General features: G+C 37.6%; 1 protein-coding gene across 6 annotated transcripts in view; it reads left to right on the top strand.

Annotated features, from left to right (window-relative positions):
- The first annotated feature begins 554 nt into the window (after positions 1 to 554).
- The window catches only part of LOC135595316 (phospholipase D zeta 1-like), a 75,962-nt gene continuing 54,596 nt past the window's right edge, over positions 555 to 21,920 (top strand). For 4 of the 6 annotated variants that reach the window (XR_010480348.1, XR_010480349.1, XR_010480350.1 and 1 more), the window contains exons 1-9: positions 555 to 1,078; positions 1,621 to 1,656; positions 4,710 to 4,811; positions 5,360 to 5,481; positions 7,709 to 7,850; positions 8,270 to 8,440; positions 9,224 to 9,397; positions 12,601 to 12,843; positions 12,938 to 13,054. Coding sequence is in view for 3 of the 6 variants with exons in the window: in XM_065086074.1 (XP_064942146.1) it covers positions 857 to 1,078; positions 1,621 to 1,656; positions 4,710 to 4,811; positions 5,360 to 5,481; positions 7,709 to 7,850; positions 8,270 to 8,440; positions 9,224 to 9,397; positions 12,601 to 12,843; positions 12,938 to 13,054 (1,329 nt within the window). In the remaining 3 variants the exon portion in view is untranslated. Of the gene's footprint in view, positions 1,079 to 1,620; positions 1,657 to 4,709; positions 4,812 to 5,359; positions 5,485 to 7,708; positions 7,851 to 8,269; positions 8,441 to 9,223; positions 9,398 to 12,600; positions 12,844 to 12,937; positions 13,055 to 21,920 lie in introns of those variants that run through there. The other 2 variants (XM_065086079.1, XM_065086094.1) reach the window with 2 other exon arrangements.

Here is a 21,920-nt window from a genome sequence, read left to right as displayed (position 1 = left end):
ACATGGTTAAGCTTAATGTAAGAAATAAATAAAATGGGGCACTTCGGAACCACTTTAAATGATCTCTTTGTTTCCATCGTTCAAACAAGCCATTCACTTCACGGTGTTGGTGCTTGGAAGGATCTGAACCTGCATGATTGTACATATTCTCTTCCCCTAAGATAAATAATGGATCTACAAGTGCCATGTGAATGGCTAATCGACTACAATGGCCTTATATAAATAATGGATGTGCAATAGCTATTGGCTTTTAATCTCAACAAATAGAGTGAAAAAAGGACAACCTCATCTACTTCAAGCAAATTCCAACATTTTGTAACTATTACCTGCCCTAATCATGGCCAAATGATGATGACTTGACCAGGTGAATCAATTTCTCCAATCGAAGGGCCTACTCATATATTATGATTTAATGCCCCTTTATTTCAACAGGAAACACAAGGAGCCGCCGCAAGTGGTATTTTTGCACGAGAAGGTGGCAAGAACTTTCTCCCACGTGACTCCAAATATAAAGCAGCCATGTTTCTTAGGTTGGACCCCTTCGCCCCCATTTAGCAAAATTCCCAGCTCTTAATCCCGACTCTAATCGACCAACATCTTCACAATCCCAACCCCAATCGAACCATTAACCAAACGCACCGCCCATGTCTCCCGTCCTTCCCCAGATGTAAAGCCACGACACCCGGTTTCCATCGATCCGGAGCGATCTCATTTCGAGTCCACAAGATTAGTAACCAAACAAAGGCGGAAGAGAGGCGAAGGCGAAAACTCGTCGAAAGCCGGCCCTGTCGTCTCCTCGGCGTAAAAGAATCCCACCTTGATCGCCCCCGAGACGCGGACTCTGTTTGATCCAAGGATGGCCTCCGATCAGCTCCCGCCCGAAGGCGGGATCCGGTACGTCAAGATGCATCCCGAGCCGGCAATCGCGGTATCGTCGTCCCATTCCTTCCGGCTGCAGGAACAGCCCCGGATCTTTGACGAATTGCCCAAGGCCGACATCGTCTCCGTGTCCCGACCCGACGCCGGCGACATCAGCCCCATGCTCCTCTCCTACACCATCGAATTCCGTTACAAACAGGTGTTCCTGGTTTTGTTTCTTGATACATCGTCGGGTAGTTGTTTCCTTTCCTTTTTTTGCTAAAGTTGCTCACTCGTGTTTTTTTTCTTTCTTTTTTCGGTTGTTAATGTTGTGGAGGGTATTCATTGGGGCTGATTCATCTGTGCTTAATCGGTTTTTCGGAGTTTAAAATTGCGTCTTATATTTTAATCTTCGTTGTTTCGATGGTATGTTGGTGGGCGATTAGTTTATCAGTATCTGAGTCTCGTGTTTGTAGATAGAATTTTGTTGACAGCAAGGAGCGAGCAAACCAATTTGCTTTGCGGATTCAAAATATATGTTTAAACATCGGTTTACAAAAAAAAAAAAAATTTAGGTATGCCCAATTTTATAAGGGGATGTGTTGAACATTCTTGATGCTAGATAGTAATCTGTGCATTTGCCTCACTAACAATAGTTTTACTTGTGCTGTTTCATTCTCTATGGCTTGAGGATGCCATTTTGCTGTAAATCATCGGACTTCCTTTCCAACTCACATAATTTTATTTGTTTTCCATGGTTAGCACACTGGAATAGCTTGGGCTTCCACTTTCATTAAGGTGACCAATAAATTTGATGATCAAAGTTTATTTCAATATCTATCTGTCAAATTTTAAGGCCTGGAAGACTGAAATCTGGAATTTTCATTTAGGTATAGATTATACAAGAATTCATTGTTTGGTTTCTTGGTTTATTACTTCTGTTATGTTGAATACTTATTTGTCACAACAATACCTATTTGATAAAGAATAACTGTTGAAGTATATTTGTGTGTGGGAGCAATTAAGTGGTATTTCACGTGTGTGAAAAGAAGGAAATAGATATACTAAACATCCTTGGAAACAGCATTATTGGATTTATCAGATTTTTGTAGAGAAGTATAGTTCTGGCCTTCTGGGATACAAGTCTGTTCTATGGATCATTAAACTGATTTGAACTCAAGTACACCAAACTTCTCGGCTTATTCAATGATGCAACAATCTTTAAAATAGACCTTGACCGGACAAAAAATGTTCAATACATTCGGCGGCCAATTTGTGTAGTTATCCCATTTTTGTGAAATAATGCAAATGCTGATTGCATGGGTGCAGTGAAGAAGGATGTAATCTCACTCCAAGTTCTTATAGGAGCATATGCTTATTAGCTTAGGACTTCTCCCTCTTCTACTTTTAGAAGTAGTCAATCAGCTAAATATACCATCCTATCTCATACATCTAAAGGATAACATGTATTTATAGTTTTCCTATACATGTCGATGTCACCTTAGGTTACATATTGTCATTTCATTCTCCATTGGTAAGCTTTCTGAATGGCAATTAAACATATTTATAAAAGTCAACTCATTTCTTGATTGCTTTATATATTTTAATTTTGTGATTGAATATTATAATGAGTTGCATAGATATTTTGCATTTCCATTCTTTTTTACGGACTTCATCTTTCTTTTAGATTACTTTCTTTGTAATCTAAATGAAGGATCAAAGCCTTAGTCTGATAATGATACTAATTGGTAGCTCTACTAGCATGGTGCTAGTTAATGCATGATTTTGGTTGGTACCAAGCATGGTATGCAATTTCGAATGGTACCGCCCGGTACGGGCGGTATGTACTGGTCTGATGGCATACCGGTACGCGGACCGCCCGCTACCGGACGGACCGTGCTTCAGTTCTACAGTAATACACTGTAGCAGTTCTACAGTGCTACAGTGCTACAATAAGAGGTAATCGTTCGGTAAGCCCTAGTGTACCATTCGGTATGCCCTGGTGTACCGCTCGGCATGCCGGTACCGTATCGTACCGAGTCAACCTCGAAATACCGGTACGGTACGGTATTGCATACCTTGGTACCAAGGACCATTGTTTTATGCCGACGAGTGGTATAGGTCCTGGGTCGGACCGAAATGTATCGGTCAATGTTGGCATACCATATGTTGGTATGTTGCTATCGGTTTTTGGGAAAAGGGAAGAAAATGGTCAAAAAAAAAAAAAAGACCATTTTAGGGTTTTCATTCCTAATTTAATGGTAATATTTATTGTATTTAAATAAGAATTGAGTGTATATGAGGCATAGATGAATATAAATTCTAGGCTCTAAGGATGAGCAAATGAATTATCTTTCTAATAACTCCTAATTGGTCCCAAATTATATATAATGACCCTTAATTGGGCCTAAACTAATCAAAATGACATTAGGTAATTCTAATTTGACTTTAATTAGACTTTTGTTGCTTCTTTTATCCAAATCAATAACTTGATTACCATTTACCACTAATCAGTAATCGCCGATTAGGAACTTTAATCATAAGTGAGAGTGTGAGAAAGAGTGAGGCTGAGAGTCAGAATGAGAGTAAGTGACCAGGGGAAAGGGAGGGGGATCTAGGCCCCAAAAGAGGCTCCGACAATAAATTTGAGCATTGGGTTCAAAATCGACCCAATTTACATTGGTATCGATCAAATTCCGATCGATATCGATGTGTATCAGCCGATACAACAGTTTCGACTATATTGGCCAATACATCACTTGTACCAGTCGATGCTTGACCTATCCCCTGCATACTACCTGAAATGGGCTAGTTCACATAATAGTCAATTGATGGACCGATATGTACAACCCATTTTGTACCATTTCGGGAGGTACGTCAATCCTTGGTTGATGCTACTTTGGATCATAGAGAAAGAGAGAGAAGAGGGGAGGTAGAGGATGTGGAGGCGATGCATGCTAATGATGCAGCCAAGGAGGATGAGGAGGTGGCATAGGAGGAGGAGAGGAGTTGGCCAACGTAGAGGGGATGGTGATCTGGAGGAGGAGAAATAAGAGGGGAGAAAAAGAAGAATGAAAAAATGAGAAGTTGATCAGCTATTGACAACAATATATTAAAGAGAACCAAAAAACATGTGAGACAGCCGTCACATTTGAGGTAGCAATGCATCTATCAGGAGACAGCTATCATGTCTCACATATAAAGCAAAAATAGGGTTGGCTACTTGTACCAGACAACAGGTTTATCACTCTATAGCTTGGTACCAGTCTGTTTATCATCTGATAAACTTAGTATAATGAACTTACTGGGTGGTAAGCTCAGTTTTATATTGAACAAGGTGAAATTGCCTGATTTGCATACTGGTTGGGCATCAAACCATAAATACCAGACACATCATCCACTACATTCTGAAGTGTGAACTATTGAGAGAATTAGTTAAACATATCAATGCATTTAGCTCATTACATGTGAGTTCTACACACCAGAGAAATCAAAGTTTATCGAACTTGCATATTTGATGCAAAAATGGATATTGCTTTTTGTAATGAATGCTGCAAATAGAGTATATAGTGGGTATGACAATATGCTAATTTAGCAGTTAGATGCTCTAGGCTTTTGTCTTGTTAGGTAATGTTTGTGGAATGCTACCATTCAAATCTAAATATCTGTTCTTTTACATGTTTGGTTGTTGGATGATACTTGGACATCATCACTTTATGTTGTTTCAGTATTAGGTATATGTTTAGGTCCGTGTGGACAGTTTAACCTGCATAGACGCTCAATTGAATTTAAATGGTTACACATTATCACAAACATTGTCATGAATTAATTTTATTAATTCTATTGATCAGTTCAAATGGCGCTTAGTAAAGAAAGCCTCACAAGTTCTGTATCTGCATCTTAATTTGAAGAAGCGTGCATTTATTGAGGAGTTTCATGAGAAGCAGGAACAGGTGAATCCGTTCACTTACCAATATGTCTGTCTTTTTTTTTCTCTTAGTGCACATTACTTCACAAATAATATCTTTCTTGACCAATCTGTTTTGGGCTTTTTCTTGCATGATTAGCTTTCAGATAATTGTAACTTTTCAAGTTGTACCTTCTTGCCAAATTCTTCATTATCCTATTTAACTTTTTTTTCATTAAGATTTCCTGCTGGTCTTTGCTTTGGTTCCCAGAGATTTTTTATATTATCAAAGATCAGTTGCCATTATGGGGTTTCTTTTTGCTGCATTACTTATATTGTGAAGTAGTGGCCATCTCAAATAACATTTGATAATATTTGCTAGTATACATCTTTTGACATTTCTCCTTATTTATTTGAAGCATGGAGTTCTCTATACATTGTTACAGGCATCGTACTGTTTTTCCATTTCGCAATTCGATTCTTATTTATCTCTTGAATATGAATTTATTTTGAAAACAGTAGGACAGTGTTATAAATCATGTATATCAGTTACGTGAATTTGATATTAGTTTTCTCCTTTCCTTTTGCATGAAGGTTAAAGAATGGCTTCAAAATCTTGGCCTAGGGGAGCATGCACCTATTGTGCAAGATGATGATGAAGCTGATGATGAGCCTGTTCCTTTACTGCAAGAGGAGCACTTGTCAGCTAAAAATAGGTGGTTGTTGCCATTCTTAATCTAACACTCCCTTTATTAGCTTCAAACGGTAATACTTATAAATGCAACAAATAATTGGTCCAGTAAAAAGCTTGAAGTGGATAATGTCCCAGGTTTTTGATGGAAATTTTCATCATAGATACTGTTGGATGAACCTGAAAGCTAAAATTTCCTTCTTAAAATATGTGTGCTGTTTAGATTTATTACTGTAATCCTATTCATGTTTGATATATAAAAGATCATCACTACAAACAACTTACTAATGCCTGCATCCTCTTTACCAAATTCAATTATTTTGTGTCGGTTGATTAATCTTTGTTTGCACTTTTAAAAGTGTGTTAACTGTTTGTAGAAGTTCTGAACTTTCATTCTACTCATTTTTCTGAATTCAACTAACATATGCAATCTTAGGCTATTGGGTTGATTAACTTGCACTGTCTTTTTAAAATCCAGATTTAACTCTTAAAATACATTCATAACAAACATGGTCTATCTTGATTTTTTTTACAATGTCGAATGTTCTCATCAAGTGGTCATGATATGTAATTGGTTAAGGTGCCAGATATCCAGGTGCATATGCAGGGACATATCTGGATATTCTAAAATATAATCAAATGCATGGTTTTAAGGTTCGAGTACTGGACCTTTACTAGTCCCTGGTCAGACCATATAGGTCTGGCATGTGCAGGCCGCATGTCGGTATGGGTTTGGTACACTGTTTTTAAGGGTTTCTATCATCTGGGACCCTAAAAATATTCTATTTTTATCTAAGTAATAGTATGATACAGAGCAGCAGATCAGTAGCAAAAGTAGAAGCTCTGACAGTCACCAATATATGCCTCAGGAGTTGTCTCGAACAAATGTGATTCATGATGATCAACCTACGATCATCACCACATTGATGCATCAACGACATACCGTGCATTAATACACTATGTCGTGGGATCAATTTCATGATTAGGTCCAACAAATATATCATATTGATATGCAGATGTATAGGATTGAGGACCCCGATCTACCACTCGTGGAGGCTCGTCGTTCGTTTTGCTGGTAGAATCAGCAATCAAGTATATTTACATATGTGATTATTTTGAATTTTAGAGTTTATATTGTAACAAAATAGTCTAACAATTCAAATTATTTTTCTATAGATATTTCAATATTTACAAAAGGACAATCCGTAATGGACTGAAATACGAACCTTGCACAAGACTATTCCTCAAAGCCCGGAAAAGATATATGATACTATTCTTACCTAATTTACATTGATTTTGCTAAACTTATACTATTACTATATTTAATTCTAACTTAAAAACCCTATCCTAATTTTTTTTATTTTCTGGTATTTTCGGAGGATTTTACACCTAAATTAGGTGTACCGCTCGGTACGCCCCGGCGTACCACTCGGTACATGGTACGGTACGGTATCGAGCTAAGCTTGAAACATCGGTACGGTACGGTATTTCAATCCTTGCCTAGTACAACTGTCACTCATCATTGTAATGCCAAGAGATCTCATTGCTTCTTGAATGGCTTAATCCAATCTCTGATTTCTTGATCTGCTCATCAAGGTAGTTGTCATGTAGAATAGATACACATGGATCAAGACTTGATCTTTGCGGGTCAAGCCCCAAATTGAGTAGAATATAAAGAATCACGAAAATAATAATACTAATTTTGATATAGTTAAACCCAAATTAAAAAATTAAGCTAACAAAGTAGGCTAGGATTTACCTAATTTTGAAGAAAAGTCTTATATTCAATTTCAATCTTCTCATTGAGAAGTTGGATCTCTCCAACTTTTGTTTGAATTTAATAGATATTTGAGTGGGATTCGGGAGAATTTTGGTGAGGGGGAAGGAACGAGAGTGAGTGGAGAAATTAATTTTAAAAAAGGGACCCCAAAGGTTGAATCTGTACTAAATAGTGTTGAAAACCTTGCCTCTAAAATCTAGAATTCGGGGAAATATTATTATGTTTTCTATTTTAGTATTTTTTTTTTCTAGTTTCACTGCACATCCATCTTAACATGCTTGAATCTATCTTATTTCAGATGGCACACCAATTACTTACTGATGGCTTCCTTAACCACAATAAAACATTCACACGTGATGATAGGAATTGTCTGTTTGGACTTTAGTAAACCAGAGTTATGTGATATAATTATATTGAGTGTTTGTTATGACCTCTCTTAAAGCTATTGTAACACAATTCAATCTTTGTGCAGAAATGTGCCTTCTAGTGCTGCACTGCCAATTATTCGGCCTGCACTAGGAAGACAGCATTCTATTTCTGACAGGGCAAAAGTTGCTATGCGAGGTTATTTGAATCATTTTTTGGGGAACTTGGATATTGTGAATTCTCAAGAGGTATATGCATCCTATATTCTATTAAGAACTCAAGAACAGATTATTGGAAATATAGAAGACTTACTTGACATCGTTTATCTAAATAAAATATGATTTTTTATGACAGTTACTCCATGTCATAGATTTCTACTACTTGCATACCTGTTTCTGTATCATTGCTCTTTCTTTAACATGAGTAGTAATTTACTCAGGATGTTCACTGATTATTTACACCATTGATTGGATATAGCAGCCAATAGTAACGTAATATGTCAAAAATGTTTTGCTTTGCTTGTCTCCAAATGTCCTTCAATAGGATATCCTATACATTGTGATTTTGCAGCATGTTTCAATTTTTTAAAAATGAATCAGGCCTTAGATGGAGTAGATCTTATTTGCCATAATTTCAAACTTATGGAGCCTTTGAGCATATTTGGCAGGTTTGTAAGTTTTTGGAGGTCTCAAGCCTATCATTTTTGCCCGAGTATGGACCTAAGCTAAAAGAAGATTACGTTACAGTGAGACATTTGCCAAAACTTCAAAAGGATGATGATGATAGAAGCTGTTGTCCCTGCCATTTTTTCAGTTGTTGTGATGGCAGCTGGCAAAAGGTAACTGTTATGATCCAATTTATGATTGTAAGCTCTCAGAAATTCTCCCAGATGATGGTTGTATGTGTTCTTGATTAATTGGTTATTTTAGCATGATTTTAATGATTTAATGACTCGAAAAGCAGGAATTAAAATAATATACCAAGTTTTACTTATTGAAAATAAAATAATGATTTATAAATAATGTTATTTTAACATTGAAGTATTAGGAAAATGGTAGATAGTGGTAATGTCAGTTTTTAAAAATTAAAATGTATAGTGTCTGAAAAGAAATGTCTCTAGCCATTTAGGATAATATCAAAAGTTTTAAAATTTGGCCGTACTAATTGGCAAAACTGGTATTTACTGGTCAAGAGTCTTTCTTGACTCAACCTGTTTGATCATGCTTTCTAAAATGTAAGAATCAGAAATAGGTGGGATTGTGATGTTGCTTGAGTATATTTCTCTCCAATTAATTTTACCACCATTTGCTGGAAGGCTTTTAAACTCCCTGTAGAAGTTAAGGAAGAATTTAGACTTTGGCTTCAATCAGTGAGTAGCTGGCCTTCATGACGTAGAGATGTTATTTTCCTTCCTGAAGTTATCACATGAAATTTCTTTGTTTTTTGTTCTCACTTTATAAGCCTTGCCCGTTTGTATTATATGTTAAGATGATTGTGGATGCATCTTCTCTTATGCATTTTTCTTTTTGTTCATACTATGTGAAAGCATTTCTTGTTTAAGGTTGATTTTCCCATATACATGACTTATTGGTGAAATGAATTAACCTAAAATCATTTACAGGTCTGGGCTGTACTGAAACCTGGATTCTTGGCTTTGCTTGAAGATCCTTTTGACACAAATCTTTTGGATATAATTGTTTTTGATGTACTGCCATCTTCAGACGGAAATGGGGAAGGCAGAGTTCTTTTAGCAAAAGAGACCAAGGAACGGAATCCTCTGCGTTTTGGCTTTCAAGTAAGATCACTCAAATTCATCCCTCATTCCTGTTTCGCTATAAAAATTTAAATTTTCTGTTTGATATCACTTTGATGCATAAGACAGAGTCTCCCTTAGGGTGGTACAAATTTTTGGCTAATATTAACTTTAAACTTTATGTGATCTGGTTGAGTTTATTGTCAAATCAAATTTACATGAGGAGACCATAGTTAACTAGAGGTTCTCTTTACATCAAAATAATCAAGGAGATTTTTTGACATTTTATTTCCTTTTCCATGTATCTTGAAGGTATATGGATGATTTGAACAATTTTGTCCTCTATAGTCTTTAGTAACATTCAATCTCTCATAATTTATTTGTATGAGACTATTGTACTTCTAAGCTAACCCATATGGGCAGGGTCTGTCGTACCGAACTGTACCGCCCGGTACGGGCGGTATGTACCGGTCCGACAGATTGTCGGTACGCGGACCGTCTGTTACCGGTCCGAGTGCACTGTAGCACTGTAGCAGTACTACAGTACTCGGCACACCTGGGTGTACCGCTCAGTACACCTAGGTATACCGCTCGGTATACCGTACCGTACCGGTACCGAGCCCAGGTCGAAATACCGGTACGGTACGGTATTGCGAACCTTGCATATAGGACGACTTATAGTTCTATTCATGAATCTGGTTTCATGTAATCTACCCTACCTTATATAACTGTGCAGGCTTAAACTACCTAATGGATGACATAGAATATCTTTCTCTTGCCATTCAAAATTCTTATAATGTGGGAAAGAAATGAAAGAGATTAGGGGTAAGAGGCAACGAAGAACTATAAATTTCACATTGCTCATGGTTCTCAGTGTTAATGAAAATGAGCTTTTGTATGAGCTAACTTTGGAATGTGTTGACCTTGTTAACCCTGTTCTCTTGTATGATTGTTGGTTCTACTGGTTCTCTTCCTCGTTGTACTTGTCTTCGTCCCTCATTTCCTTCTGTCCCTCTACCTCTTGGTATTTATATGTAGTTTTTCCTTTTCATGATGTTAGTTTAGAAAAGGTAAAAGAAAGATAAAGAGTTCATCAATATGTGAAAATACAAACAAAAAGAATTGTGTTTTTTTTCCCTTTAGAAGACGATAAAAGGAACAACAAGATGATCAATGCAAGGTATGCAATACAATACCGTACCGGTATTTCGAGGTTGGCTCGGTATGGTATGGTACCGGCGTACCGAGTGGTACACCATGGCGTACCCAACGGTATACTAGGGCTTACCGAGCTATTTCCTCTTACTGTAGCACTGTAGTACTCTACAGTGTACAATTGTAGCACTGCTATACTGTATTACTGTAGTACTGTAGCACGGTCCGTCCGGTAGCTGGCGGTCCACGTACCGGTATGCCATCGGAGTGGTACGTACCGCCCGTACCGGGCAGTACCATTTAAAATTGCATACCATGGATCAAAGATTGAATTAGAAGATAATGATGAGATGAAACAACAAGATAGATGAAATATTGGAGACTGAAAGATGAATAGGAAATGTTCTCCGTATTGCTTTGAATGAATAGCTTTCTATATCTTTCAACCATTGTTAAGCAGATTGGAAAGGATATCGGAAAAGGAAAGGGGAAGATAAATGATATGTTATGTTGGTGAAATAAAATATAACAATATTCACTATCAATTTTGAATTCTATTGGCACTATCTTTGAACAAAGTTTTTCTTTATTTATCTTTACATTACTTATCAGTTGACTTGCATGGTAATTCGAGAAGCTTAAGTATTATAATTAGATCTGTCGTTCTTTGCAAAACCACAAAGGTTCATTTTTGTTTTGATATACAGAAGTTATTTACTACATTTAGTAAATATTTTTCAACAATTATTCTATTTTTTTATTGTTATACTCTACACATTTTCTGTCTTTTATATGTTGATTTTATTTGTATCTTAGAATGGTAATCATTGTATTAAATCTGATTTTGATCTTGCAAACTATAAAAAGGTGCCTCTAGACCCTCTTGATGCTACAACTTGGGGCAAGTTTCTCCATGAGTTATATCCTATGATAAAATGATTTGCTCTACATTATTATGCTTTTTGTCATGCTACGAGTGATACTAGATGTCCTCTTGCTTCAATCTATAAATAAGACCTTGCATTATATAGTGTTCGAAGAACTAGATATATCTGGACTAGAAATTGGTTGGCAAAATGTGAAAATCTAATAGATCTTGAAAAGGCACCAACTTGATGACTAAATTTAATACTGTAATGTTACATATAGGGCAATATGTGCTGTAGAGAAATCCTTAAATATGGCTTATGAGTTCAACCTATCTCAATCCTTGCCTGTCACTTGGTATTAGGATCAGTTGAGCCCGATCCTGACAACCTCATCTTTTTGGTTGTTGGTCGAATCAACCAATCCAAATAGTCTAGATAATTTGTGATGTCTATTCTTACATTCCAGCCAATCATGGCTGATTTTGGCCCATTTCAATAAAAAAATAAAAATGTAATCTCAGAATCTTTTTCTTTTTTTGCACTATCTGGAATGCTCATAGTTTTAAATCTTATGGCAAATCCTCAACCAAATTAAGATTTAGCTCCTGAAAACCTTGAAAAGAAAAACAAATCTAAACTCTTTGCATCATGGCTTCTGTGTTGCATCAAATTTGATGTCCTAATTATTTGGTTGCTATTAAATGTATCTGGTTTATAGTATTCTAGTTGGACAAAAGTGAATTGATGTTGTAAAAGTGAAAACTGGTCTAGATGACTACTGGGCATCTCAAGGCAAACAAGTAAATGAATGGAAGAATAGAATATTTTATTTTTTTTATCTTTTTTTGTCAATTTAAATGCCATGGGTTCATCTTCTTCTTGTGTGGCTATATTGCAATTTTCTTATGGCTTGTTAAATATATGCATCGTTTGTTTATCATGCTTAATCGTCACATGTTTGGCTAAAATTAGGCCTTGCCACGAATTATGTTGTTATCTTGTTATTGCCTAATCATATTATCGAATTATTTCTGGAGTGATTTGATCAGAAATAATATATATTGTCATTTTCTATAATATAAGTACTTAAATGATTGTAATTTGGAAATTTAATTCACTTCCTATCATCTGTTCCAATCTTCATTATTAGCTTAGAATTTTTTTTATTATACTTTATAAATTTAGAACTCATCTAATGTTTAATAAAAAATGTTTCTCAAGATATCTTGTGGGAACCGGACAGTAAAGATACGGACTAGAAGTAATGCAAAGGTTAAAGATTGGGTTGCTGCAATAAATGATGCTGGGTTAAGGCCTCCAGAGGGTTGGTGTTATCCGCACCGCTTTGGTTCCTTTGCACCACCAAGAGGTCTAACTGACGATGATAGTTTTGTTCAATGGTTCATTGATGGCGAAGCTGCTTTTGGAGCAATTGCTTCTTCAATTGAAGAAGCAAAATCCGAGGTACATAAGGTTCATAGAAAATAATGCTAATCACTAATAGATGGCATGTTGATCTGAAGTTCAGAATCCTAAGTTGATTGGAAGTCCATTGCAGATATTCATTACTGGTTGGTGGTTGTGCCCAGAATTGTATCTCCGACGGCCATTTAGTGTTCATGGGTCTTCACGACTTGATGCTATGTTAGAGGCAAAAGCTAAGCAAGGTGTTCAGGTATTATCTACTGAAATATCTTTGTTGAGAAAAATCTCTATTTGTTTCTTCATTTGGGATGTCATCTAGAAAATTTTGTTAGGTTTCCTTTATTGGTGCTCATATTTTGACTTCTATGAATGATCTGCAATATTTTATGAGATTTTGGTGGTCCATTAGACTAATGATTATTGCATCCCTCCATGAAGAATCTATGAAAGCCTTGTTTTATCTTTGTTTTCCTCCCTCTTTGGTCATTCTTTCCTGTCTATAGCACCTTCAATTTTTTGGAAGCAAGTAGCACCGTCAATTTAAATAAACTCATCCTCCATACTTCTTTAATTCATAATTTTTGTCAATTAGTTTTTCAAAGAACTTCAATTTTTCATCTTTTGTTGCTCTAGCAAGCAAATAAGAAATATTTTAATGGGTACGGATGTGGATACCAATATGACAAAATATTGATAAAAGTAAACTATGGCAAATATGACTGTAACAATTATGTAGCAATAGACTTGCAACTTTCATAATTATACTGGTGCTATGAGCTTCATGAAGCTTCATATTTCGTGAACAAGAACAAACTATTGCCTTGATTCTGTTGCCCTATCCGACTCAATCTCATGTAAGTTTTCTCCCATTGCTGAAAGCTACCTACTATCTTCTCTTTGCCCTTATTTTATCAACTGTAAACCATTCGGGTGGATATGTATGTCCCATGATTGTCATTTTGGATTTGATTGATCCTATCTAAACCAAAGACATTTTTCTATACAGAGAATGGGGAGAAGAAACCATTGTAGCTGACCCCAAATTGTTGGGATATTATTGCCTGTTGTTATTGTGGTTGTATTTTATATGTAAAAGAACAGCATGATATCTGGGTAATATGCTATCATTTGTAGGTCATTTGAAAAAAATGTTAACATATTATGGTACAGTGGCTTAGAATCTCTGACCTTATTGGATTTAATCATAGGTTCATCAATGACTATGCAAATACAGGCTTGTTCAATAACTACTAGTGCATATGCTTGTTGTAGAGAAGGGAAAATGTCAATCTCTTCTATTGATCCTTAATCAGTTGTTCAAGAAATTCGCTTTCTTGATTGATCTTTCTGGCATAATACTGATCTGGTTTTCGGGTATGTTGCATTACCATGGAATGACTTCCGGGTGGCACAATATGGAATCACGGATATTTACTGCTCCGGTCAGCTGCTGCTACCTGAAACAGGGTCAAAGTGGTCAGTTCAGACCCAATATAAGGCATACTGGGTGATACACCCTTTGTACCATCTAATACGGTTGAAATTCGACCATTATCGACCAGCACAAGTCCGTAACAGTCGGATCTTGATTGGTACCAGATTCCATCAGTCAAATTGACTCAGTTTAACCATTGGGACCTCTTTAATTGCATTCCAACTCTGAACTATAATTTGATCTTTGTTCAACCACGCTCTCACAAGTTCATAATAGTATGGTTGATATGTTCACCTACATAATAGCTTTTGCATCTATTAATAACTCTTTTGTTGTAATATTCAAGTATGCATGTGCTTTTCCCTCATTCAGCTGCATTGCTTTAAATCTTACATCAGCATGCTTGGGTTACATCATTCTTGGTTCTTGTCTTTACTGAATGCTAAAATTGTCATTTACCTCTAGTCTTGCCTTGTTGGTAGCTGTCTTGGCCTGTTCTTATCTCATTTGTCTTTAAAATTTCATGCATTGGAATTCTGCAAGCTCTATGACATGCTCTCTTAAACTAGTGGCTCTTTGGTAGTTCCTTCTCTGCCACAAACTATTTTGATTTGTCTCATAATGAGATTGCATATTGCTTTCATGCATTAGTATCATTCTTTTCATATCCTTTCTTCCTTTGATCGTATTATATTTTCTCTTTGGAGGTCCAGTCATTTTTTATAAGCTTTATGTCCATTATATTATGCATGCATCAACTATCAACCTTGAGTTATTTGAGAATATTTCCCTTATTACAGCTAAATGTTAGGGAAGGATCCGATCCCACCTGGTTGGAAGAAAGGCCTGTGTTAATCATCAACCTATTTTATTAAGTTTAGCTTTTCTTGTCCATAGATTTTGCATGATATTTAAATATGCTTTAAGTGTCAAAAGGTTTATTTGGCGTTGTTTGGTATGTGCTAATTTTGCAGTTTGCACATGCATGATCTGACCCATGCAAGCGTGTACGTCCAATATCTCATTTTCTGGATCATATATGTGCAACTATATGATTATAACTTATAAGAATCATAAAGGACGGGCTAGAAAAAAATGGTAAATTGTAATTTGTTCAAAATATTGTGTAGTGTTTTTTTTAGCTCTAAGATATCTACTTGGTTCTCTAATTTGTAAACAAAGACTTTGTAACTACATGTTGGCACAGCTTAACTGATTTTCTAAATATTCTAAATATGAACTACGAGTGATTATGTTTGCAAGCTTCAAGTCTGGATGGTACATCAGATGGTTTGTTATGCTAGTAGATCAACTTTTAAAAAGGGATGAACATCAGCCTTATTTAACTTACATAAACTTAAATTGATAGTTCAATCCACTTAGCATGCCTATAGCAGTTAAACTCCTTTTGGATGAGATCGATATGTATGGACCGGTATTTACTGGTTCTGATGTGAATCAGTATTTATTGGTCAATACATGAATCGGTACGTGGATCCGACTCATATTTAGTGGTTTGGTTTGGATCAATTAAATATAAATATATCATATTATATTATATAGTTCGATTCAATTATATATATATATGTGTATATATATGTATGTATATATATACATAAATATACATATATATACATATATATGTTTATATACATATATATATATATATATATGTGTATATATATATATATGTATATATATGTATATATATGTATATATATATATACATGTATATATATGTCACATATATATACATGTATATGTATATATACATATATATATGTTTATATACATACATATATATATATACATACATATATATATATACATACATATATATATGTATAGATACAAATACATACATATATATATACATATATACATATATATATACACACATATATACATACATACATACATATACATATATATAAAGGATTTCTTTATTGGTTTGTACCAATGTACCGACCAACTATTGGTATGGTATGTACTATGGCATATCGAGATATCGTATGTCGGTTTGCTTGGGCGTACTAACGATATGGTAAAATTACCAAAAATAGCTCAAAAAATTCCTAAAAATAAAAAAAAGTTGGATTAGGGTTTTTAAGTTGGAAACGATGACATATCTTTTCTAGGCTTTGAGGAGTAGCTTTGTGGTACGTTTCAAGCCTTCCTTCTATTAATATTGAATACAAAGAAATAATTTGAATTATTAGATTATCTTTTAAATAATTTAAATTTTAAGATTCAAATGAATTAAGTATTCAACCAATGGGTATACTTGGTTTTACTATCAAAAGGAATGATAAGACTCCATGGGTGGTGGATCGAGGTCCTCGATCCTATGTATTTGTATATCAATTTGATATGTTTGTCGGACCCAATTTTAAAAATGATTCCGTGATATAGTATATCGATACACTGTATGACATTGGTGTATCAATGTGGTGATGGTCATAGTCTAATCGTCGTGAATCACATGTGTGCGAGGCAGCTTCTCAAGCAAGGATAATTGTGACATGTATTGGCATGGAACATGGAGAATGTCAGAACTACTTTCGTCATTGATTTATTGTTCTATATCATAAGATCGATCACCATACTACTGTTTGGAGAAGTATGACTAACTATCACCGTATTGCTATTGGCCATAAGATTCTCCATAATACGACGACTATTAATACGATGAGCTTCCCTCTGTGTTTATGTCATGTAGGTTGTCACATCTGCTCAAATTCATCTAGTACCTTCCCCTTCCCCTTCTGTTTATAAATTTGACTAGTTTCTTGTCGAGCTCTATGATCTGAATCTTGGATGGTATGTGTAAAATATTGCTCCTCGGTTCATGCACCATCTTCAAATTATGTAGATGGGACTATCGACTCCTCGACATCATCTCCAACTTAAGTTTTTTCGTTATTTGTGTCATGAAGACATGTCGATAATTTTCTAGCATGGAATGAACTGTACTATGTTCAGCAAACTCTTTTGATGCCACTAGCCAAAAACTGGTTTTGGCATTGCTGCCATGACTTAGCACAATGCATGTCCAAATCTTCTAAGTGTAGCATGCCCTTTTATGGCATGCAATTCTTACCCCATCTTCTTTTTGCCAGCCTCTCATAAACCTGCAAGTAAGCTAATATGGTTTCGGTGAGGGACAGATTACTCTAGTTTAGGGTTTAGGCCCATTATCAGAGATCTTATAAATTATGCTGATTTCCTCAACATTGAGGCCTTTCTCCAGTACATACCGGTGCATTTGTGGGTTTTCCCAAGAGCTTCACCAAATATAGGTGAAATTTAGTTCTTAAAACCTTGCTTAGAGCGGATATTTTCTTTTATTATTAATTCTTGATGAATATGATAAAGGCTCCCATAAGTTATTTATTTGACCATAGACTTGTACTTTTGTTCCACTTATTCTTTTGGGATCCATATTCAAAATTCAATACTTATCCATGAGTCAGAAATTTGTATGAGAAATGAATGTTGTTTTAGGAACTTGAAGAATATGTGCAACCTACCTGAATACCAACACAAGTGGTCCTTTACAATATGGCTTTGTAGGTGGTTAGAATGAGAATTTCAATTGGGTAATCCAGGTTTAGGATCTGTGTCCACCCTCACCGATTGATTGGTCATGTTGAAGCCTTATTCTGAAGGTAGTGGTGACCCAATATGGCTGGATTATTATTACTATCACCTATTGGAGAATGGTTTTGAAGATCACATGATTGCTGAAGCTGGCTCAATGATATGTTATACTTAATTTGATGCATTGGCCACTTTTGTGATCGATCCCACCTTTGATTGCATGAAGGGTTTAAATAGGCATCTCTAGCAAGGACTATAATTTTGGGTTGCACGATACGAAGTTACCGTAGTTAACAGCCCAATTAACTATCGGTGCATAAAACAAGGTTGTACCAGATGATTCAAAGTCTTCAGACATGGTCTAATCGGTACCGCCTTGTCATGGACTTAGCTGTTTTGCCTAAGTTATGCTGCACCCTTGCATGTTCGTCCTCAAAGGGTCAGCCTACCTGAAACCTCTTATAGTCCCTTAAGGACTTACAAAAGAGAAGACAGGTTAGAGGAAGCATTTAATTCGGGATCCACACGCAGTCATTTTAGCAAACATTTGATAGGCAATGCAAATTACAAATATATACTTCGCAAGCTCTGACAATGTGTCACGGACAAACTTCGAAACAGGATGTTTGATGTAATGCTTATGTATGTCCGTGTCTTTTGGTATGTTTATGCTTTGTGTCATGTGGACACTTGTGAGAGATTTTCGGTCTGTAATGGACCATTTTAACACAACAAAACTGTTCAGAGCTTGTAAAGTCTGTTTGTAATTTGCATTGTCTATGAAGTGTTTCTTGGAATGTTTGCTTGTGGATCCCGAATGAGGCGTTTTCTCTAACCCGTTCTCTCTTTTGTGGGTCCTAAGGGACCGTGGGAGGCTTCGGGGAGGCTGACCTTTGCGGACGGATACACAAGGGTGCCGCACGACTTAGGCAAAACCAGCTAAGTCTGTGACAGATGGTATCAGAGCGGGACAAGCACTCATAGAAACACTTAGCATGCAAACGTGGGTGACCTAGCGGGTCTGTGTTGAGGACAGTCAGCACACGCGCGACCATTTGGGGGAAAACGGGCATGAAGATGTAGGGAAAAGAGTCGCTCGAAGGAGCGGGCATCTGAGATTGGCATTCAGAGGAATGGCCAACCCTTCGCGTAAGAGGCACCACGAGAACAGGCAAGCTTGGAAGAATGTGGAGCGCACAAAGGGTGGGATGGCTGATTTTGAGCTACGGCTCAACGTTGACAACAATACTTGATGGTGCTCAAGGCAAGCGAGGCACTTGGTAAAGGATGAGACCATGCAAGGTGGAATGAGTTGCTCAGCGACCGAAAGAGTTGTGCAAAGCTCATAGAGGTGAGGGGAATTATTAACTCAAAGAATTTGGTACTCATACATAGGCTTCTATGTGGACGATGGAATATTTGCGGCCATCCCAAGGCGATCGAAACTCGGTGCCATGGAGCATTGAAACTTTCTCTTCGGCATGTGAAGGATACGTCCGTAGGAGGCTGAAGTGTGCAATGAGTTCAGCATGTTGCTTGGCCTTGAATGGTGCAGCGGAGGCTATATTGACGTGGAGTCGCAATCTAGCAAGTGCGTTTGCAGGAGGCAGAACAATGCATAGTTTGTTCAGCAAATCGGAGTAGTCCAAGGGGATGGTGGTCTCCGAAACGAAGAGAGATGTTGCTTCAACAAGACAATTATCTAGGAGGGATAAGTCCCAGCTCTCTAGAGGGAGAATCATGTGAGACGGACCTCACATGTTGAGGAGGAGTACCTTAACAAACAACAACTCCACGAAGCTCAATGGACCGAGCAAGCGGCGAGGAGTCATCGCATGCTCTCGCTTGAGAGAATGCATTGGTGGATGCATTACGAGATCAAGTGGGGGAGCGACCCAAAGCAACACAAATGAAGGCACACTTGGAGTCGATATGGAGATCAGACTCAAGGGAGGGCTGACCCGTGGAATGGTGGGCACGAGGGCCACCATCAACTCAATGCAAAAACGAGGAGCGGAGCAACTTGGGTGTAACTTGGCGAAGTACCCAAGCCACATGAAGGGAGCTAGCATAGAAGAGGGAACATGGAGCGGAGGCACAGTGCTTTCCTTGGACAGAGGTCAAGGACATGAACTCTTGCAGAGGCAAGAGCAGGATCATGTTGTTCCATGGGTCCTTCATTCTGACGGAGCAGACTCATATTGCATGGTGCCCAAAGACGAAGGGAGCTTCTGGGCACATGCACTTTATCTCAGAAAAGCATTTGATAGAGGAACTAAGGCGACTCAATTTGCGGAGGCGAAATTGGGTTCAGAAGGCCTTAGCACAGGGCAAGAGGACGCAAAGGCGGGTACTCTTGAAGAATATGCCATAGTGTTGCCATTCAAGTTGCCATGAAGAAAGCGGTGCACGGCGAAGATTGTGCTGGTAGGGGCAGAGGCCCAGGATCCAGACAATGGTGCACTAATTGCGGCAAGGCGACAGACTGTCCTAGAGCGGTGCTTCATCTAGGTGTGACCCAAGAGTGGGTGGATGAAGGTCAATTGCCAAAGGAGCGAACAAAATCGAACGTAGAAGAGACCCTGCGATGTATTGACAGAGGCCACACATGAAGGGATCACAATTCGAGTTCATCCCACAAGGATCAGAATGCAATGGAGATGTCACCAGGAAGCGACATGATGCAGCGGATCGTGGTGGAACAGTTCGTGGCAATGTGATACACACGACATTGTCCCGTGAGAGACTAGATCATACGGAGGTATGATCGAGAGCTACTGGAAGCTCCACTTCGGTGAACAACACGATGGTAAGAAGGGCTATGGATTCAAGGAGTGAAGGCCATGGTACCGCAGAGGCGGATAAACTTCGAAACAGGATGTTTGATGTAATGCTTATGTATGTCCGTGTCTTTTGGTATGTTCATGCTTTGTACAGCATGTAGAGGGACGACCGAAAGCTTAATAGTCCCATTTTAGTAGGGTTGGTGGCCGCTTTAGGCTTGTAAATTAAGGTTGTGTCATGTGGACACTTATAAGAGATTTTCGGTCTGTAATGGACCATTTTAACCCTTTGTTGTGCAACTGTTTAGAGCTTGTAAAGTCTGTTTGTAATTTGCATTGTCTATGAAGTGTTTCCTGGAATGTTTGCTTGTGGATCCCGAATGAGGTGTTTTCTCTAACCCGTTCTATCTTTTGTGGGTTCTATGGGACCGTGGGAGGCTTCGAGGAGGCTGACCTTTGCGGACGAACACGCAAGGGTGCCGCACGACTTAGGCAAAACCAGCTAAGTCCGTAACAAAAGGGTCCAAGGTGGTTCGCTATTCCCAAAAGTCCCTACAAGTGCCCACATGACATTGCTGCGGAACAAGATAGCAAACCAACCCGAGACACTACTGCAAAGGCATATCTAGCCATGTGCTACTCGGGTAGCTCTTGGGTGTTATGCTGGTTGACATTCCGCACCACTTTGTGGAGCTAAAAAACCCCTAAAATGGTTGCCTAGTTGGCCTATATCTATGTAGTTTTGCCTTTGCGCGACGATTGCATACAACCTACGTTTGCAAGCCTGAAACAACCACAAAAGTCAACCAAAATAGGGCTGCTAAACCTACTGTATGTCCTCTACATGCTGTGGAAAGCATGTACAGGGCATGCAGCCTACGTTTGCAAGCCTGAAACAACCATAAAAATAAACCAAAATGGGGCTGCTAAACCTACTGCATGCCCTCTACATGCTGTGAAAATGTAAAAAAAACCAAAAGACACGGACATACACGAGCATTACATCGACCACCTTGTTTATAGCTTTGTCTATGATATTCTCCCCACTTATTCCTTCAACATCCTCGTTAAAGCCTTTGCGAATGCTGCATCTCGTCGTCTTTGTTGAATCTTTAATCTTCTGCTCTAGTTGCAATGGGCCTCTTGGGTCTCAACTGCTCTTCGTCATTGTTGTTGAGTAGTCGAACTTTAATTCACCACGCTGCTTCAAGTCGCCAATTTCTCCCAGTCTGGTGTTAGGTCGGTCGAGTTATATGGATTCTTATTGGTTCCTATGGATCCTTCAAATGAAGGAAAAG

Source organism: Musa acuminata, chromosome BXJ1-2, assembly GCF_036884655.1.
Source record: "Musa acuminata AAA Group cultivar baxijiao chromosome BXJ1-2, Cavendish_Baxijiao_AAA, whole genome shotgun sequence".
Classification (NCBI taxonomy): domain Eukaryota; kingdom Viridiplantae; phylum Streptophyta; class Magnoliopsida; order Zingiberales; family Musaceae; genus Musa; species Musa acuminata.
This window is presented reverse-complemented; position numbering and strand designations above follow the sequence as displayed.